We start from the raw sequence: 21,390 nt of genomic DNA on the forward strand, positions 1-21,390 counted from the left end.
AAAGGCACTGTTAGTTTCTAGGGATGTAGAGATGACTGAGCCCTTGTTTGTGCTCTAGCAAATCTAGCCTATTCACATTTATTGTCTCCAAAATCCTTAAAATTCAAAGTACTAAGTTATTTTAATTTATTAGATGTTGACAAACATCTATTGGGCATTGGCTGAGCTATCACCAGCCAAAAGAGTTGTGTTTTTCTTTAGCAAGAGATGATATGTGAAACAGGTTGACAGAACCAAAAATTTCTTTTGTCCTGGTCAGAAAACCATAAGTGTGAATGAAGAATATAGTTTTTCAAATTTCTTAGAATTCTTTTTGGTTAATTAGGTCACATAATATCTTTAGCTATTTAAGTGTGTGTTAAAGATACATCCATTTTTCAGGAATTTTTGTTGGCTATCTTCATTGTGAAAATAACTTTATTCTTACCTCTTTTAGACAGAAAAGCAATGTTCTTTTGAAAGTTGGGTAAAGGTCAAATAGTAGTCATATTTTCTCCTCATTTTTGCCACTTTAGCCACAGGACTTTCTGAACAATGACACTAACCTCCCCTTAAAAACTGTTTTCTAGGCTGGGCGCAGTGGCTCACAACTGTAATCCCAGAACTTTGGGAGGCCAAGGCAGGTGGATCATCTGAAGTCAGGAGTTTGAAACCAGCCTGGCCAACATGGTGAAACCCCATCTCTACTAAAAATAGAAAAATTAGCCAGGCATGGTAGCAGGCACCTGTAATCCCAGCTACTTGGTAGGCTGAGGCAGGATAATCTCTTGAACCTGGGAGGCAGAGGTTGCAGTGAGCCTAGACCAAACAATTGCACCCCAGCCTGGGCAACAAGAGTGAAACTGTTTCAAAAAAATTTAAAAAATTGTTTTTTCTAAGCATTTTGTGGCTTGAAAATCTAGCAATTTTGACTAACTTTATATATTTCTTATACAATTCTCAAACAGATGTAAAAGGATGTATATGGAAGTTAATAGTCTGGTTTGCCTAAATTGGATTTTGGTATCACTAAAATTACTTTTTAAAAAGTTAAGAGATTTTTTAATTGTTATTCCTTTTAATTTTGAGACAGGGTCCCACTCTGTCACCCAAGCTGAAGTGCAGAGATGCGATCTTTGCTCACTGTAACCTCTGCCTCCCAGACTCAAGCCATCCTCCCACCTCAGCCTCCCAAGTAGCTGGGACTACAGGCGGGCACCACCATGCCCAGGTAACTTTTTTTTTTTTTTTGAGAGATGGGGTCTTACTATGTTGCCCAGGCTGGTCTTGAACTCCTGAGCTCAAGCAGTCCACCCACCCCACCCTCCCAAAGTGCTGAGATTACAAGCATTAGCCACTATACCTGGCCGAGACTATTTTTTAGACCAGTTTTAGGTTTACAAAAAAATTGAGCAGAAAGTTCAGAGAACCCCCACCTGTTTCCCTGTTAATTAACATCTTGCATTAGTATATTTATTACTATTGATAAGCCAATATTGATACATTAACCAAAGCACACAATCTACATTAGGGTTCATGCTTTGTAAAATTTTATGGGTTGTAACAAATGTGTAACATCACACATCTACCATTACACTATCAATAGAGAATAATTTCACTGCCCTAAATATCTCAAACTCCACCTATTTATCGCTTCTCTCCCACCCACCCCCATCACTGGAACTCTGATCCTTTTATTGCTTCCATTGTTTTGCCTTTTCCAGAATGTCATATAGTTGGACTCACAGTGTATAGACTGGCTTTTTTCACTTAGTAATACGCATTCAATATTCCTCCTTGTCTTCTTATAGTTTGATAGTTCATTTTTTGAGGTTGAATAATATTCCATTTTATGGATGTACAACAGTTTGCTTATTTATTCACCCATTGAAGGACATCTTGGTTGTTTCCAGTTTGGGGCAATTATGAATATAACTGTTATAAACATTTGTATGCAGGTTTTTGTGTGGACATAAGTTTTCCATTCATTCGGGTAAATTCCTACGAACTTGATCACTGAATCATATGGAAAGAGCATGTTGGCTTTGTAAGAAACTGTTAAACTGTCTTCCAAGTGGCTGGCAATGAATGACAGTATCTGTTGCTCCACACCCTTGCCAGCATTTGGTGTTATTTAGTGTTTTGGATTTTAGCCATTCTAGTAAGTGGTATTTTATTGTTGTTTTAATTTACAATGCCCTTATGACATAGTCCCTTAAGCATCTTTACATATGCTTATTTGCCATCTGTATATCTTGTAAGGTGTCTGTTCAGATCCTTTGCCCACTTTTTAATTGGGTTTATTTTTGAGTTTAAAGAGTTCTTTTGTATATTTGGGATATGAATCTTGTATAAGATATATATATTTTGCAAATATTTTTCTCAGTCTGTGGCTTGGCTTTTTAGCTTTTTATTCTCTTAACAGTGTCTTTTGTGGAGCATAAGTTTTAACTTTAATGACGTCCAACTTCCAATTTTTCTTCCACTAATTGTGATTTTGATGCTGTATCTAAAAACTCACTGCCAAACCCACGATCACTTAGATTTTCTCTTGTTATTTTCTAGAAGTCTTATAGTTTTGTGTTTTATTTTTATGTCTATGATCAGCTTTGAATTAAGTTTTGTGAAAGGTCAATATCTACACTTATCTCTTTGAATGTGGATGTTCCAGGACCATTTGTTAAAAAGACTATCTCCATTGAATTGTCTTTGTATCTTTGTCGAAGATCAATGGACTGCATATGGGTCTATTTCTCGGCTCTCTATTCTGGTCCACTGATCTGTTTACTCTTTCACCAATACCACAATACCTTAACTACTGGAGTGGAGCTTTATAGTAAGACTTGAAAGTGAGTAGTGTTAGTCCTGACTTTGTTCTTCAATGTTGTGTTGGCTCTTCTGGTCTTTTGCCTGTCTATATAAATTTTAGAATCAGCTTGTCAGTATCCACAAAATAACTTGCTGAGATTTTAAATGGAATTACATTGAATCTATAGATCAATTTGGGAAGAGTGGACATATTGATAATATTGAGTTTTCCTATCCATGAACATGGGCTATTTCTCCATTCATTTAGTTTTTTTATTTCTTTCATCAGTTGTAGTTTCCATCATACAGATCTCATACAAATTTCATTAGATTTATACCTAAGTATTTCATTTTTGGGAGTGCCAATATAGATATTGTGTTTTAAATTTCAAATTCCAATTGTTCATTTTTGGTACACAGCAAAGCAGCCTACTCTGTCTTCTTGGTTAGCCTGGTTAAAATTTCATCAAATTTATTGACCTTTTTTTTTTTTTTTTTAAAGTCCAAGCTTTTGGTTGTGTTGATTTTCTCCACTGTTCTCCCATTTTCAATTTCACTGGTTTCTGATCTAATTTTCTTTAAACATTTTGTAGTGAGGGGGTTACTTCTCTTTTTAAAAATTTTTAAAATAAGTTTTAAATTGATACATAAGTGTCCATATTTATGGGGTACAGTATGTTTCAATACAAATATAATTACTTTCAAACATAAGAAAAAGTAATGTGAAGACTAAAGTACACATATTTATTTTAAAACATTTGTCATATTTGCTAATAAATTTATAAGGAACAAAGAATGCCTGAATCTACTTAAAAGAACCTTAATCTCAAATGAAGTAAAATATATAAATAATCAGCAAAATTCTTATTAACTTGTAGAAATGTAGTTTATTTCATGCAAACCTACATTCTTTCCTATATTTTAACAGCTAATCAAATAAACATTTCAAAAAATTCATTACATCACAACAAATTAAAATACTGCAAAGGAACTGCAAGTCACTGAATTTATCAAAACCAAACTGAGAGAACACTATGCATAGATAAGGCCAAAGTTACTAATTTGCTTATAGGTAGCACTTTGCAGCTTTTTCCAAATACATATTTGAAAACGTAGTGAGAATCTACAGAGAAAAAAATAGTTTAATCTACAACCCAATGATCAGATAATCAAACATTTGTCATTACATATCAGGTAGCAATGGCTAACTAAAGACAAATTTGGCATCACGCACCAAAAATGACCACAGTAACATTTTGAAAAATTATGATCACATGCACATTTGAAAAGATTAATTTTCTATTTCACCAAATCAACTGAATTGGATAAAGGCAAAATAACAAGTATTTTATTAATGCAATGCAGAAATTAGGTTTTTGGTATATTAATAATTTGCTTGTGTATTGGCATATATAAAAATCACTGAAGGGATCTAGGAGTATTTCAAGCTCACACTGGACTACTGAACTTCAGAATACTGTCCTAAGGAAATAGGTCTGGGCAGAACTTATTTGAGATAGATTTTAAAACTATTTAAAAGCAATACTACAATTAGTTACTTACAAAAACATTTATAAAAATTAAATACCAGAAAGTGAGAACATCAATATTAGAGCTCTGTTGTATCATTCAATGTCACAATTTATAAATACATATTATAGTAATTTAAAACACAGGTCCACATATTTTCTACCTTCTAAAATAAGAAAAATCCTTCAAGTTGTTTTCAAAATATGAACAAAAACAAATCCATTGGATTGCTTTCAAAAAATAAATACACAGTCTCTCCCCTACAACTTGGTATGCTAAGTAGGGAAGATTCTTGCCAGCATTGAGAAATACAGTTCCAAATTAGTAGGCTAATAACATTTATGTCAATATCAACTCCAAATGGTGTTGTACAGTCAGTTTAAATAAATTATGATTTTACCCTACATATGTCTGCAATAGTAAATCATTCTTTCTACTCTTTTGAACTAAGTACAGTAAAATTCTTTCACAAAATAATCTGAGATCAAGATAACCACAAAAGGAAATATTTTCAGTGAAAAAAAGTTAATTTTTCCCAAGGAGTGTGTAAAAAACAAATGTCTTTTAGGATATTGATGAGAAGAGGAACATGCCAATATTCTTGCTTTATTAACAGATTTAAAAATTACAGTGAGTCCTCAGTTGACCTCAATGGACCAATGGCTGGGTACAGAAGGAATCAGAGGCGAGGACATGTTCCTGCTGCAGTGGGAAGTAAGACAGAGCAGGACTACGGCCTGCCCTACTGGAGGAAATTGCTCCTAGGGCCTTGTCTCCAGGAGTTGGGAAAGGGGAAATAAAACATAGCCCGGTCTTCCAAGTCTCTGGGCAAAAAGTCACTGAGTTGGAAAGAAGTACCTCATACAGATGGGAATTCATATTTTAGAAGGCCTTCTGTAACCTTCTTATATTGCTTCAATGCTCCTAAGGAAAGTTTTGATGATGTATGTTATTAATTCCTTTTCATAAAAAGATGTCTCAAGAATCTAAATAAATCTTAAATTTTGGGGGGAAATCTATTTTTATGTAAAAATATTACACTGAAAACTATTTACCGATGTGTCCTCTTTAGTGATCTAAAAGATACACTGAGCCAGCATACTTTACATTTGTATTCAGATGTTGCTTAGCTGTCTAGCAAAATCTGTTTGACTACTTTAGGTATAATATTGTTATTTCAAGTAGTGGGATTTGTAGTCAGAACTAGTTCCTTCTGAGTGTACCACTCATCAAAAACAACTCTGTACACAAAACAGAAGGAAAATCTTTCAGCACATTAAAAGTCATACTATAAACATAGGCCTCAGAAAGGAAGAAAGGTATAAAGGAATGAGAGAGGACATAAGAAAAGAAAGACAAAACCCTAAATCCACTTACTTCTTAACATTTAGAATTTAATACAATCCATTACATTTGATGATTCAAGTATGCTAAGATTATTCAGGGACATATTTTGTCGCTTAGTGCAAATATACTTGTAATTTTTAGGCATGATCCACTCAAATCACATGTAAGAAACTCACCTTACTAAACAGGTGAATTATAATATGGAGAGTTTATTTTTTCTCTAATATGGTAATCAGCACACCATCAAGAACATTCCCTAAACCTATTAATGCTATAAAGAATGAGGTTTGTAACTGAATGTAAATTAAATTTCTACATTAATATGCTAAAATATACTTTTAAAAAACCACACTGACTTTCCTATGCTAATTTAATTTGGGCATACATCCAGCTTAAATTTCAGAACTGATCATCTAATCAAATAGTAGTTCAAAAAAATCAGCTGGCAGAATGTTTTTTTGAATGTCTGGATTGTCAAATTTTCTGATCTATTCTTTATAAAGGGAAAACGCTTGAATCTTTTGATTTAGTTCTTACCATTTTTGTGAAATGAGGGCCTCTTATGCAATGAGATTATTCAAAAGCCCTTGTATTCATTTGGTAAGACAGCAAATTTTAATAATTAAACTTATACTTTCTTTTGTTTTTGACAAAAATAATCTATTGATAACAAGTTATTTATGTTGTAAAAGAAGTTAATTAGTAATTTAGGGGCAATTCATTAAATTAATAGATTATTATTATTTTCTGCAATATTATTCTGAATTACTGGCTTACTAAATATTCTTACCTAACAACTATTTAAAGAATAATTTGGAAAATTTTAAACAAATACTTATTATCAAGTAATAAAGTCATCAAAAATTACCAGAAATAATTCTTTAAGAAATGTACTTTGCATGTAAAGTACATGTATTTAGTAGTCCTATTTTGCAGTAGATGTCATTATATTTCAATAAGCTTCTCAAAAGAGAAAACTTCTACCCATTACAGTTTTTTACACAAGGTGGCTTGACAAATACTAACTTGGTTCCCCAGCAATAAACTGAGTCTTCCAGAGTCAAGTCATTGCCTTCTGAACTCAAATTTATCCAATAAAATAACATTTTTATATGATTGTATATAACATTCCGTAAGACAAATTCTGCTTAAAAAGTTGAATATTCTGAATCACTGAAACAACCAAATATTATTTTAAATATAACTTGAAAGTCATAAAGGAATCTATACTGGTTGTGAAGTGTATGCACGTACATACTTCAATTATTATAACCATAAAAAATTTAATACTAAAGGAAAGTGGTAACATTACCTTATACATTCCTACCAATTTATCTTAGGGCATTATGAAAGTTAGTTATAAAAGCAATTGGCTAATTTCTTTTCCTTTTCTGCTTCTGTTTCAACAACAGCATCTTAATTTCATGACAAAACCTGATGAGAAACATTGTACTTAAGAAATTATTCCAAAGTAAACCCAAAGACTAAACAAAACAACACTACTTTCACAGGACTTTTGATGAATTAGTCCAAAAGCATTTTTGCTTTAGGGACTTGTAAACTTTTCTGTAATAACAAGAAACTGGACCCCTTTCTGGGGTGATCATTTCCCCCATCCAATACCTTCAAGTATCACTAGGAAAAATAGCACAGTTATAAACTCCAGTACATATACACCAACTCAACTTCCTCACAATGGCTTTGTAAGGTAGATCAGCAGGTAAATAGCAAGTATCATCTTCATTCTGCAAATGAAAGTGCAGAATGAAGCACTTGAGGCACTGAAGAGCTATGTGATTTGCCCAAGGTATTCAATTAGTCAATCATTAAATTACAAAGAGCATCAAATTATCTCTGCTCCTGGCTTATTGCTTTCTGGCCACACTTCACATGAAAAGACTGTATGTATGTGTTCTTAAGTGTAGTCTACATGACCTTCAATTCAGAGTAAGTCTATCCACTGATAATTATTTTAAAAGGGATCTAATCTCAAAGATCATAAAAACTCAAAGATCAAAATTTTCAGATAATGAGGATGATGCTCTATTCCTTTCAATATCTGCATAGAGCTGTGTTTTAAAAAAACTTACATGATAATATTTATTAAAAAGAAAAATAAAAATTTCAAATTTATGTCTTAGGGAAAGATTAACTTCAAGTTAGGGGAACCATATAATTCATCTTCAAACTGGGATACTTGAGGGTGAAAGTAGTCACTAGTAATAAACAGGATACTAGGTGTTACACTGAGACTGTATTAGGCAAGCTGAAGTATGGTCACCCAATGTAGCATGGATTCAGTAAGAGTTACAAATATTCTAGGGACATAAGAAAACTCTTTGCAAGCATGCTGCGATCAAACATGTTCACTTTTCAATAAAACACTAGTACTTTAAAATATAATACATAAATTTAGCTTAAACACAAACGTTAAAACAATCTATTTAGTAAGAATGTTTAACCAACAAGTTATTACACATTTCCATTCTAATATAGTTTTGTTTTCTATAAACCACAATTTAAGTATTAGTCATAACAGTAAATGGATTCACTTTTTACCTTTGAATAACCAGCTTTTTTCTCAAAAAGTATAAACAGGTACCTTTAAATATTGAAGGATTTTGTTGGACTCTTTGACTACTAAAAAAAAAAACTATTTTCCATTAATGCCTAGGATTTATCCTTGAATGGCATAATCAACATTTAAATCAATATGTTAAATGATAAATGTGAACATAGCTTTCTGAAATGAAAATCTTTTATAAAGCAATACCAGAAGCATAAAAAAATCCAGTTACTACAAAGACTGAAGGAATACTATATCACCTGATTATAGTACACATGCTAAATACACAGACACGCATCAATTGAAGTATAGTCTTAATCTTATACATGCAAAAATCCCCCACTAGTTTGCAAACAGATTTGAAAAAGTACTTTTTACATTCAGTTATGTCTAGTAAGTAAGCCTTGTTTTAAGACACGAGTTTTATGAATACAGTTATTATTTGAGGTCTCCATTCACTTACATTTCTTTGGGAAATACAGGCTGAATATACTTTTTAGAAGTAACAAAAATGTAAGTCACAATAACAAAACTGTATATAATATTTAGTATGACTTATGGCTTCCTTGAATCTTTAAAATAACTCTCTTGAAAAAAATCTGAAACAAACTGCGTGTTCTTAACATATGTTGATCTTTTTAAAAATCCTTCCACTGTAACTGTATTTCTGAGGCAGATGCTTAGGAAATGATATGTAATAAATCTTGTTGGAAAAGGTGATACTCTATTCAATGCAAATTAAACTATTCCTAAGATATAATTAATTCTCAGTGCCTTTTTTGTTATCTTGACACTTTTCACTGACTATAGAGGAAATTCTAGGGTACACAGATGTTCATCAAGACTGAACTGATGTGTTGACCTTGGTTAGTGGTCCCACAAACTTTTTCAGACTTTAAACATCATTAAATATGTCACTGCGAGACATCGAGAGATATCGTCCACCAGGCTGATACCTAAAAAGGGAACATAAAGAAATGATCTGAGGCATCAAAAATAATAAAGGAAGAGAGGAAAACAAGAATACATTAAAAGGGAGTGGCCATATAATTTGTAAGTACTGTAAAATCTAGTCAGTAGCTGACAGCAGAAACTTACCCTCCAAGTATATTATCCAAAAGGACTTAATTATAAATCAACCAGCAACTGTTTTAGACCCTAGAATATATGCATGACAGAGTGAGAGATGTAAAAAGAAGGGGCAGGGGATGTAAGACACATCTGGGAGATTAATCAATTCAATAACCACTCTCAATTGTTGCATATAAATATAACCTAGGTTTTTACTGCATATAGGCAATACTATAGTAAACATTTTCGTGCACATGATATTTTGCTTTTATTTAATTATGTGCTTATAGCATAATGGCTAAAAGTACAGACTCTGTAGCCAGAATACTGCAGTTTGAATGCCTGACTTACCATTTACAAGTTGTGTGACTCTAGGCACTTTACTGAGCCTCTCTGGATTTAAATCCAACTGAATTTGCAACCATACAATTACAATATTTTTGTTAAAGGGCTTAGAATAGTGTCTAGTATCTAGACACTGCTATGCAGCAGTTACTAAATATAATAAATTTCACAAATGGGACAATCAGAAATAGGCATATAAACATTGTTTTGATCCTTTGCTATATATTTCAATTATTCTTTCTTATTTATAACACCACTAGTATTGTATGAAGATAACAATTTTAGTTACCATTACTGGATGATATAATTTTTAAAATATAAGAGCATTAGAAAGTCTAAAAAGGTATCAAGTTACTTAATATATTTTTTATTATTAGTGAAAATGAACATTTTCCTTTACTTATCACTTGTTTACTTTTACCTTTACTTACTTATTTTCAATCTTGTCAAGTCAATGTGTTATTAAAATTGTAGAGGAATGCTAGAGCTAAAATGTCACAGCCAGAACTTACCTTCCTGATTCAGATTCAAGAGGATCATCAGTGAATGTTTCTGCATTAAAATCCAAAGGTTCTGCATCTTGGAGAAGTTCTATCCGGTCCCTTTCAGTCCTGTTATTAGCCCTGGTATATTTGAATGCAGCTGCAAAGGAAGGGGGAAAAATGTCTACTTCCCTACTGTCTTTTAACTTATGGATCACAGTCTATGGAGGTACAGAAAGAAAAATCAAAATTCCAAGGAATCTGAATTTTCATTCTGAAGACAAAGAACATAAGAAAAGATAACTACATGGTTCCTTAAAATCAGATTAAAATTATAAGCAGTGTAACAGAATATAGCAAGGAAAAGTTCTCTGGGCTGGTAGTTAGCTAAGAAGCTCTCTAAGCTCAGAAGCAGATACAGCGCAAACATTTCATTAGTGTAACTCAGAATTAACATTTAACTATGTTATCACAATGGTGAAACTGTTCATTAACAAAAGTAGTTTGAGTTGGTGTTACAGTAAGCCTCATTTCTTGGCTAGGACTTTAATGTGTAATCAGCTCAAACTCTTAAAAAAAGGTGTGTCTTTTTACCATAAGGCAAGAGTATGGGTAGCACTAGCAAACAGAAATAGAATGCAAGCCGATATTTAATTAGAAAATTTCTAGTAGCTATATTAAAAAGTAAAAAGAAACAAGTGAAATTAATTTTAATATATTTAAACACAGTATATCCAAAATATTACCATTTCAACATGTTGCAAGTGCTCAATAGCCACATGTGGCTAATGATTATCATACCTGACAGCAGATAAAGAAAACTAACTCTCCCTTCTCTGTGTGGATAGGGATTTCTTTATAAACAAACCAAATTTTCACAATGTTGTTCAGAGGAGTCCAAGTAGATTTACAACAGCTTTATGATATAGTTCTTTCTGAAAACTTAATGCAAGCCAATTCTATCATATTTACATTTTTGTAAGCTTGGACTCTGTCCTAAATGCAAATCTCTTCATCTTTTCTCTCACTCATTCAGCAAATCGCAATTGCCCAATACATGCTAGATTCTCTCTAATTCATCATCCTATGACTTTGTGACACCTCTTAAGCATTCTCCCGTCTTGCCAGGTCTTTCTATTCTGTAAACTTCCTTCCACTCTATGGTAAGCAAGCGTCCAAATCCCTTTACAGAATCCTATTTCCTAGTTTTAACTAAAGCTTTAGCCCTTTCCTATTTATTCTACCCTAAAGTCCTTCAAATAAATCCTTTTCTTTTCATCTCCAGGACAACTGCCTTATTTTAGACCCTAATCATTTCTTGACTGTATTACCAAACAGTCTCTGAAATGGTTTCTACATCTCACTTCCCCAAGAATTATGCTTTATACTGCCATCAAATTCATCTTTCTAAACCAAAAATCTTATCATGCTTCTTCCCAGATTGAAATCTGACTTTTAGGTCAAAATCCGAACTTTTTTTTCTTTCTTTTTTTTTTTTTTTTTTTTTGATAGAGTCTTGCTCTGTTGCCCAGGCTGGAGTGCAGTGACATGATCTTGGCTCACTACAACCTCCACCTCCTGAGTTCAAGTGATTCTCCCGTTTCAGCCTCCTGAGTAGCTGGGATTACAGGAGCATACCACCATGCCCAGCTACTTTTTGTATTTTTAGTAGAGACGGCGTTTCACCATGTTGGCCAGGCTGCTCTCGAACTCCTAACCTTAGGTGATCCACCCACCTCAGCCTCACAGGCATGAGCCACCGCGCCCGGCCCCAAATCCAAACATTGGAGAATGACAATATCTGTTCCCCAGCTACTCTGTGGCCTCCTCTCTTATTAGCCTCCCCATGCTTAGGCTTTAGTTACAGAGAAAAACATGCATTTTCCCAAAGGTTCCCTCATGCCACAACGTCCTGCACTTAGTCTCCCTTCTAATTAAAATACCCTTCACCTGGCTAAGTACTATCCATTTTTAAATACTCAGCTAAACATGTCCTTATTACAGAAATATTTCTTCATTATAAAAACTCTTTCCTAAGATAAGCCCTCTTTTTCAATCCCCAAACTGAATTCCTTCTGCATCTGGTGTGCATCCTTCCATCAGAGCTGTCATGAGGAATCTACAATATCATACATAGTCTGTAATTAAAATATTTTTAACATTTCTATTTAGCTGTTCTGTATAGTTTCCATCTCTCTGGTGAAATACCCCCCATCTGTTCATGCACATTGTCCAACCTTTCCATCAGATCATTTAACATACCAGTTGGTTATTTTAAAGTCACTGCACTGTCTGCTAATTTCAACATTTGAGCCACCTCTGGGTCTGGTATGTTCACTATTTTATGTTTTGAAAATGGCTCATATTATCTTACTTTCTTGCATATCTCATAATTTTGGGTTAAAAGCCAGACATTATGTGTAAAAGAAGGAAAAGATGGAGAGAAATCATAGTTTTATGCCCAGAATGGGCACACCTCTTCTATTAGATCATCACTGTTGAGGGCTGGAATCACTCAACCTATAGTTGATCTGAGTTTGGATTTGGTTGTTGCTTTAGTTTCCTTAAGTCCCCACAGACTTCCCATTTCTCTAGTAATGAAATCCTATGACCTTGTACTTAGTAGGGCCTCAAGTGTCAGATGGTTTCTCTCAGTATTCTTTTTCCACTCTCAGATTTCAGTAGTCCCTGCATGGATATGGATATACCACAGAGCGAGTCTTCTCCATGTTTCTATTCCTCCTCCAACAATTGACTACTATTGCTTGGTACTCAGTGCGAAACTTGTAGCTGAGTGGGTGAGAGTGCTCAGTTTTTCTCCTCCATCCTCAGTCTTAAACCCTGTGCACTGAAGCCTCAGTGGTGGGGCTCTTTCAGCAATCTTACATCTCTCCCAAAAACAGCCTCTTCCTTCTACTCAGTTCAAGGTCCTAGGTAAAAACTGGTTTCTTGGCACCTCCTAAATAGCTTCTGCATCATGTCAGTGTGGGGTCAGTGATACAAGGTTTCCTAACCCACCCTGGTAGCAGATGGCTTCTGTCTGGTATCAGTCCCTCACTGAATTATGAGCATCCTGAGGACAAGAAATATACCTTCTTTGTATTGCTGTATACCTGGGAATATGCCTAACTTATATGGGTCAGTCAATAAATTATTATAAAAATGACTGAATAACCTACACCTACTAATAGGAAAGAAAAACATCAAGTAAGTTATAGAAATAAACACCTGCCTAGAACATACCTGGGATAAGTGCTTATATTATTTAGGGTTAGTATACTTACAACTATTCATTTGATGCCCCAGTTTCTCCTTTCCCTACCACAGTACATATTTGAGCTTCCCCTTCCTTCTATATACTGAGGAATGCAGAAAAAAAAGAAGTCACTGCAAATATACCATTTATAATTCTACAAAGGCATTTCTGGATGAGTATTCTAACACTCAATCTCTACGCAAGCAAGCATCAGAAAACAATTTCCAAGTGAACTAGAAGATAAACTACTTACAACGGTTGGTATTAACATCTGAGAAGTTTGACTCTTTGGGGTCAGTATGAATATTTCTGTTCCTAGTGGAATCTTCTCTATTATGTCCATAACGTTCTTTCCATTCCTAGAAAAGAAGCACAAATAATCATATAATAGAACAGAAAATAATTCATTAATGTCAAGAGATTACATATGCAATATAATATAATTTATTTTCATCAGAGATTCATTAGTAATCAATATAATTATCCTAGTATCTTTAAAAATCATAGGTCAATGTTTTTATTTTTACATGATTTATTGAAGTCACAGTCTCTATAAACTTCAACTTTTACAAATGACATAGAGAGATTTTTGCTAACTTTGGTTGTTATTCATCTATCTAAAATGTAAAACAATATTACTACAACAAGCTTACTTTGACCACGTAAAAGTTATGAGAACCCATAATGACTAATAGACATTAACAAAATTTTCTTTCACTCAAGTAAACTACAAATATTAGAGAGCTAAAAAGTCAACAGCTAAAGTTGTATACAAACATAATTAGCCTATGACTCACACGGCATTGTGTGTTATCTTAAATGAAGTAAAACCATATTAACTGGATTCTACTCATCAAATTCTTAGAATTGAAAGGGACATTAGAAGTCACCTAATGCAACTTTCCAAGCAGTGCCAGATGCTTTTTGGCTCTCTGACTAGATAGCATGTAATTTTCTATGTCCGAGAAGCCTATTACAATTCTGGTAAATTGTGTAATTTAGAAATTCTCATAGAGAAGAGAAATCTATCTCTAGTAACTTCTACTCTTTGGTTCTAGTTCTGCCTTCTAAAATAAAGAAGATACCCATATATGAAGATACACAAAGACAACTATCAACTCTCCTGTTAGTTTTTACTTTGCCAGTATATACACCCATTTGTTAAAAAAAAGTGTGGTAATTATCATTAAATTTTACTCATTTCTTGCCTTTTCATTTTCTAGGAGGCTAGTTTGCCTCAGAAAATGGAGGCTTAAAGAAAAATTAAGGAGGAATAAAATTAATGTCACAGCACCAAAAAAAGAGAAACAATTTTAAAGCAATCAAAACCACTTTAATAGCAAGAATACACCAATTTATGTATTTATTCATTCAACAAATATTCATGGAGCACCTACTTTAGGCAAGAAGCTGCTCGATGCTAAACACAAAGTAATTTATTACTAATGACTTTTAGAACAGGTCTGTCAGGATATTTAGCGTATATACCTGAAAGTATTAAAATTCCCTTTCTTTAAAAATATACCTTATAACATTTTCCCACTGTTTTTCTTTTTCTGTCTTTAGCTAATTATTCCAAATTAATAAAATTCTTAAGAAATCAAATTTCAAATTAATCTTCAGATTACAGAAATTAATACTGTACTTACTCTTCTTCGATTTTCACCTTCTTCTTGCCTTTGCCTTTTTCTCTTCTCTAAAGACAGAAAAATGATCTCAAATATGGCATAACATGGTTAAATCAGACATAGTGCAACTGAAGTAAAGATATCGGGCAATGACCGATATTTCTTTTAACTTGTCACAAAATCAAATGTTACAGGTTATTGCTGGAAAGAATTTGAGAGGTTACCTTACTTAGTAGTGAATGCCTTCTCTATTTTTGTTGCAGATGGCCCTGTAGTCTCCGTTTAAATAACTTTAGGGAAGAAAGACTTCTTTCTCACAATGACCTGAAATTTGTTTCTCTGTAAATTCTATTCTCTTTTATTCCTGTCTTCTAAGTTAAGTTCATACTTCTTTTCTTTCTGTATGAGTCGCTTTCCTTGTTACTCTCTTTAGGTTACAGACAAGATGTTTTCACTTTTTTTCCCACAGAATACGCCCTACAGACTCATAATTCTAGCTGTCCTTCTCTAAATACCTTCTAATTTATTAGTCTTATTCTTAAAAATCTTACCCAGGACTGGATGTGCTATGCCATATGAGGTCTAATAGGAGTGCACGTGAAGGCTACACTAGCTTATTTTGGAGCTGCAATACATTTTGTCTTACATTCAACTCAAAATCACACAAAAGCCCCAGACTCAAGTAGGGAGAATGTCTAAGACCAATGTCCCAAAAGTCAAGTTTTTTTCTCTCCATGCTATCACCACTTTGAACATCAGTAAATTTAATACACTCAGTTTTGTGATATGATTCTACTAGAGTGCCATGTATTCTAACAGGCTGTTAATGATCATCACATTCTAAAAAAGTAGCCTTTGTTTGAATGATTTCCCATGCAATTTCAAACTGATGATTCTTTAAATTAATGAGTTTTATAGTTGTGCAGAACTTGGCAAATATGTTTCAAGGTAAACATGAAAATGATTCCAAGACCATACAAGGGTGTTATCTCGCTGCAGACATACTAATAATTTAAGCTTCAGAATTTCTTAAAGACAGATAAAACAATTATTCATGTTTTCAAATTATTTTTGCTAGAAAGGCTATATGTACATTTTTAGCTAAAAATGTGCATTATTTTATAATTTCTTAGGATAAATTAAAAATTATTCACAAACTACACAAATATTAATTTTGTATTTTGAGTCTTAGCACTTAGTATTTTCCCTTCATTTATTTTAAAAGACAAATCTTACCTTTTCTGATTAATTCTTTTCCTTCATTAACTAAGTCTGATGTCATATCATCATCTCCCATAAACTGCTGGAAACCAAGCAGATTCAAACAACGGGTTCCCAAACTAATAAAAGCAGATTTTTTAAAAAGACAAACATTATTTCACATTGTAAATATTTAGATGAATTGTTCTTTAGCATTGTCACTCCAAAAGAAGACTATGCTTCATTATCTGTTATCATATAGTTATCTACTGTCATATCTGACATGCTTCAGGAAGTACACTCCCTTTCTAAGAAGTGTATGCCCTGTACTTCACTGATTAGGGTATGCACTATATTCAGGCTTCTTATAGATGTCAATTAAGTCAAGTTATCAGCATACCTTCAGAAAACAATTATACCAAGATGCTAAAATGATAACTATAATAATGTAAGAGCAATTTTTTTCCTCTGATCTAGTTAACTATTTAAATAGCTTTTATACACTACAAATTGATTACTGTATCTTATCTGAAGACTACCTTATATCTTACTTGCTATTTACTTTAAATTTGATTGTTGTACAAGACAAGAATACTGAAAATATGGAACACAAGGAAGGAAATGATAGGTGAATAAGAAGGATTAATATTTCTTAAGATCCAACTATACACGAGATAATTTACAGATGCCTTCTTATTTAATTTTTACTATCACTCTAAGAGATAAATATCACTTTACAGATAAGAAAACAGGTCTAAGGGGTTAAATACTTTGCTAAAGATCCCTTAATAAATGACAGACCTAGAATTTAAATCCCAGAGAAAATAAAAACCAAGCAGCTCTTTTTATTATATTAGTTCTCAAACTTTTTCAATGATGTACTTCTACACAGAGAGGGAGGAAGAGGAGGAGAAAGTGGTGAAGGAGAGAGAGAGAGACGAAGGGAAAACAGGAAAGCAATTTAGAAAAAGTGAAGATCTCCATTCCATTTTGCAGTAAAAATGTGTAAATATCTAGCTAATCCATAATATATCTACTTGTTTCATTCATATACAAATGTTTTTTATGCATTACCATTGGGTAAAATTGGGGTTTTGTAGATGATCATGTTAATTCTCTGACTTCAAACATTTCCTTACCATCTTCACATCCTTATGGGAGTACTATACTCTGGGATGAGAAGCTCAGAATTAGATCACCGTCTCTGGGAAAGTTTTCTCTTTGTCTGAAGTATCAGGAAACAACATTATGCTCTCTAGGCAGGTAAGTCTGAATATTCACTCTGGGTGTGGCTGTGTTGCTAATAGTGTGGGAATTAGACTAATTATGGCAGCATTTCAAATGAAAATGAACTTATCAAGTTAACCTATCATTGAAATGTCAGTAAGGCCAATTGCTTCAGGTGTTTCTATAACAGAAAATCTATTTTGTGAGTTAATCTGAAAATTAAGGAATACAACTTTTTTTTTCCCTTAAAGATAAAATGGCACTCAAAGTTTATCCTGATTAACTCTAGAAAGACACTTTTAATGATTATATTTAAGTTTAACAATTTTGCTTTCGGACATAGTGATTCCTTATAGCTAAGATTTTATAGTTGACAGATCACTATTCTGCCCCATATCACTTGATCTATATAACCATCTAATAACGTAAGAAGAAATGCTAATCTTGCCAGCATAACTGTAACATTAAAAAAATCATTTATACATTACAAGTTCTTAATGTTCCACTTTATTAACTTTTCAAATGATTAAGCACATAATAAAAACATAGTTTTAGGCACACAAAGTATGACTAGTCTCTTCTTTTAATACATCATTTTCACACTGTAGATCTGTTACTGTCTCCTCCACCTAAAGAAAACACTAAAAATATCAAATTTGCTATCAGTTCATATTAAAAGTATTATTTTAAGGGAGGAGAACACCCCTCATATTGTCTTGTGCCCTATTTCTGCCTCCAAAGAAAGAAGTAAAAACTAAAAGGCAGAAATGGAATCCACAGGCAGATAACCCAGCACCGCGCCCTGGGCCTGGTAGTTGAAAATCAACCCCTGACCTAACTGCTTGTGTTACCTATAAATTTCAGACATTGTATGGAAAAGCATCGTGAAAATCCCTGTTCTGTTCTGTTCTGTTCTGTTCGAATTACCGGTGCATACAGCCCCCAGTCACGTACCCCCTGCTTGCTCAATCTATCAAGACCCTCTCACAAGGACCCCCTTAGAGTTGTAAGCCCTTAAAAGGGACAGGAATTGCTCACTCGGGGAGCTCGGTTTTTGAAGATGTGAGTCCGCCGATGCTCCCAGCTGAATAAAGCCCTTTCCTTCTACAACTCGGTGTCTGAGGGGTTCTTGTCTGCGGCTCATCCTGCTACAATTTGAAGTTATAATCTTTTAGTTATTTTACTTATAAGAAAGTAAAATATATTTTCAAAAATTCAATAGAGAATGTATTTTAAACAATATCTGTTTACTCATTACTGTAATGTTAGTAGATATTATCTGTAACAACTATAAAATGGTATTGGAAGATTTAAATAAAGTGGGTAGATAAAATATATTTTTCTCGGAAGAGTAAGCAATGAACATTTTTAAGTGTTTTTGAAAAAGTGGTATTTTGGGTATGTTATGGAGCACTTCGGCAATGAAAGAGGGCAGAGTACAGGATGAGGAGGCCTGACATGTAAAAAGAAGGAAAGACAGATGGGAGAAGCCAAGTACACCTATCCTTTAACCCCTTTTGAATCTCACTCCTGCCTAGATTCTACCATTCATTCTAATTCCATGAAAACAGCATGCCATGTACTTTATGACACAGGATAAAATTTCTCCTCTAGTCTTAATGTACAGCTTGATTACAATCGGTCCTCACCTGACCCTTTGTGCTGGCCATGGTCTGAAGCATCTAGACACCCAGCAATAATTATTGGAAAGCTCTAAGGCTAATTTACGTCATTAGAAAAAAGCTGGACATAAGGGTGTTTTGCAGGCTATGCTAGCTGTCAGTGTCAAAGGCCAGGACTTAGAGTTAACATTCTGTAATTAATCCTATCATTTTTTAGCCTAAATAGAATAAGTTAAAATAATATTATTTATTATAATAGAATAATAACTCTACCTCTTTTTTCTTTAAATTTTTTAGAGGGAGACTCGCACCTGATCACTCAACTAGTCCCTTCAAACTATCCCCAGCTTCTCCAAAGCTACAATAAAACAAACTGAAACTCAATCAGTAAGTATTTAAGAGAGCTTTAAAGAGAAAGGATATCCAGATTTAAGAGCAAAAGAAAAAATAATGTTAAGTTTCTTACCTAAAATAAGTAGCAATGCAGAGAATTACCACCAACATAGGATAATATATATAGAATCCATCTGCAATAAAGGATAAAACTTTCATGGAACCCATAATCTGAAGAGCAAGAAAAAAGTAAGTTAAATTGGAATAGCTCTATAATTTCCATTCCTTTCCATCATTAGAAAATTTGCCTATAACCAGTTATATCAATCCATTTGAACTTTTTAAAAAATAGAAAAAAAGCAATAAATGGACTTATTTTTTAAAATCTGCTTTTTATTGAGGTTTTCTCTATTACTCAAAATTATCACATACATTGACTATAAAGTTAATATTAGTATAGGTCAGTTCTTTTGATACTGGTCAGCTAGACAACATATATGAACCAAAAAAAACATTTTTATCATAAAAGAAGCAAAATCACTTTTATCTAGTCAATAGTAATACATATACAATCTTTAAGAGAAAATTTTACCAATAACACTATAGAACTTTTCTGCTGGCATTAAAAGAAATTTCACAATAACAACACCTCATACAGATAGTGAACCTAAGGAATTCTATTTTCTGACCATACTTACAGATGTATAAGCAGTGGGTTGAGTATTCTTGTGAGAGATAGATGAATCCATATGGGTCAAACCCAAGAAATTAAGACACAAAGGAGGTGTCAAACGGCAAAATAGCCTGCAACAAACATTTAAAAATATGTATATAAAAAGTAAAGCAGCAAAATACATTTTATATTATACTGAGATGTATTAAAACATTTCAGATAATTATAGCTAAAATTTTCATCTATTTGCTTTACATATATATTGAATTCTTAATGTGACCTGCCCTCACTTACTTCAGAGATATTCTGAAAATTGCCACATCAATGCCTACATGACTACAGCCTCAAGCTCCTTGCTTTTATGGTTTCTGCCATTGCTTTATCCCCACAAGTTGTGGAGTGCCTTTGCATCATCTCCTACAACTAAGCCATCCATAAAATCCATCTCACAGCATGACAAGGAGAGTAACATCCTCAAGGTGAATTGTATTCAGTACCTAAAAGAACTGAAGTTGTATCAACATATGTCATTCTGACAAGCACAGATATAAAGTTGTTCAATTCTGTCCAAATAAAAAGAACGCCTTACATACCCACACTCTTGGATAATTGGGGCTGGGGAGAATAAAGTGTGGGTATGAATTAAAAAAAACATGAGAGAATTCTTTTGTGGTGATAGAACTTTTCTAAATCCTGATTGTGTTGGTGGCTACAGGAATCTACACACACACACACACAAATGAATGAAGGATAAAAAATGGTGACAACTAAAGTCTGTAGTTTGTAGTTAATAGTAATGTTTTACTCTCATTTCCTGGTTTTGATGTCACTGGGGGTAGCGTGAAGTTTACATAGGACTTTTTGTACTACATTTGCAACTTCCTGTGAGTCCATAATTATTTGGAAAACAACAAAAAAGATGCTTAAAAGTACTTTAGATGTCAACTCCTCTATAAAATTATCTAAGTTCATCCTTTATAAATACCTAATAGGACTCATTTAACAATAAGAACAGGTAATAGATTGTACAAGTAATAGATTGCCCAACTTGAAGACATCTCTCTAAATCCTCTCTAAATTCCTCAGGAAAAAATGTTCTTGTTGGTTTTCTCAGTCCTCCTCCACTCAGTGAGAGACCACTGAATCTTAGAACACCATCTAGGTCTGACTTAGTCTCTAAACTGTCCATTGTTTCTACTGCTTGCTAATCTCTGGTTGGTAAATCCAGGCTCACTAAGTATGCTTCTTCTGCCTTCTAGCCTAACCTAGCACACATATTTTAACCTTAAACCTCAAGCAGGAGGTAGCTGGCAATCAACAAAC

General features: G+C 33.4%; 1 protein-coding gene across 4 annotated transcripts in view; it reads right to left on the reverse strand.

Moving 5' to 3' along the window:
* Positions 1-3,648: 3,648 nt before the first annotated feature.
* LMBRD2 (LMBR1 domain containing 2) overlaps positions 3,649-21,390 on the reverse strand; it is a 53,552-nt gene continuing 35,810 nt past the window's right edge. For all 4 annotated transcript variants that reach the window (XM_054487046.2, XM_054487047.2, XM_063664717.1 and 1 more), the window contains 7 exons: positions 20,093-20,198; positions 19,528-19,625; positions 16,249-16,352; positions 15,034-15,080; positions 13,638-13,743; positions 10,159-10,288; positions 3,649-9,186 (listed from right to left, as the gene is read on the reverse strand). In XM_054487046.2, coding sequence (XP_054343021.1) covers positions 9,126-9,186; positions 10,159-10,288; positions 13,638-13,743; positions 15,034-15,080; positions 16,249-16,352; positions 19,528-19,625; positions 20,093-20,198 — 652 coding nt within the window. In that variant the 3' untranslated portion in view covers positions 3,649-9,125. The remainder of the gene's footprint in view (positions 9,187-10,158; positions 10,289-13,637; positions 13,744-15,033; positions 15,081-16,248; positions 16,353-19,527; positions 19,626-20,092; positions 20,199-21,390) is intronic.

The sequence above is a fragment of the Pongo pygmaeus genome, chromosome 4, assembly GCF_028885625.2.
Source record: "Pongo pygmaeus isolate AG05252 chromosome 4, NHGRI_mPonPyg2-v2.0_pri, whole genome shotgun sequence".
Classification (NCBI taxonomy): domain Eukaryota; kingdom Metazoa; phylum Chordata; class Mammalia; order Primates; family Hominidae; genus Pongo; species Pongo pygmaeus.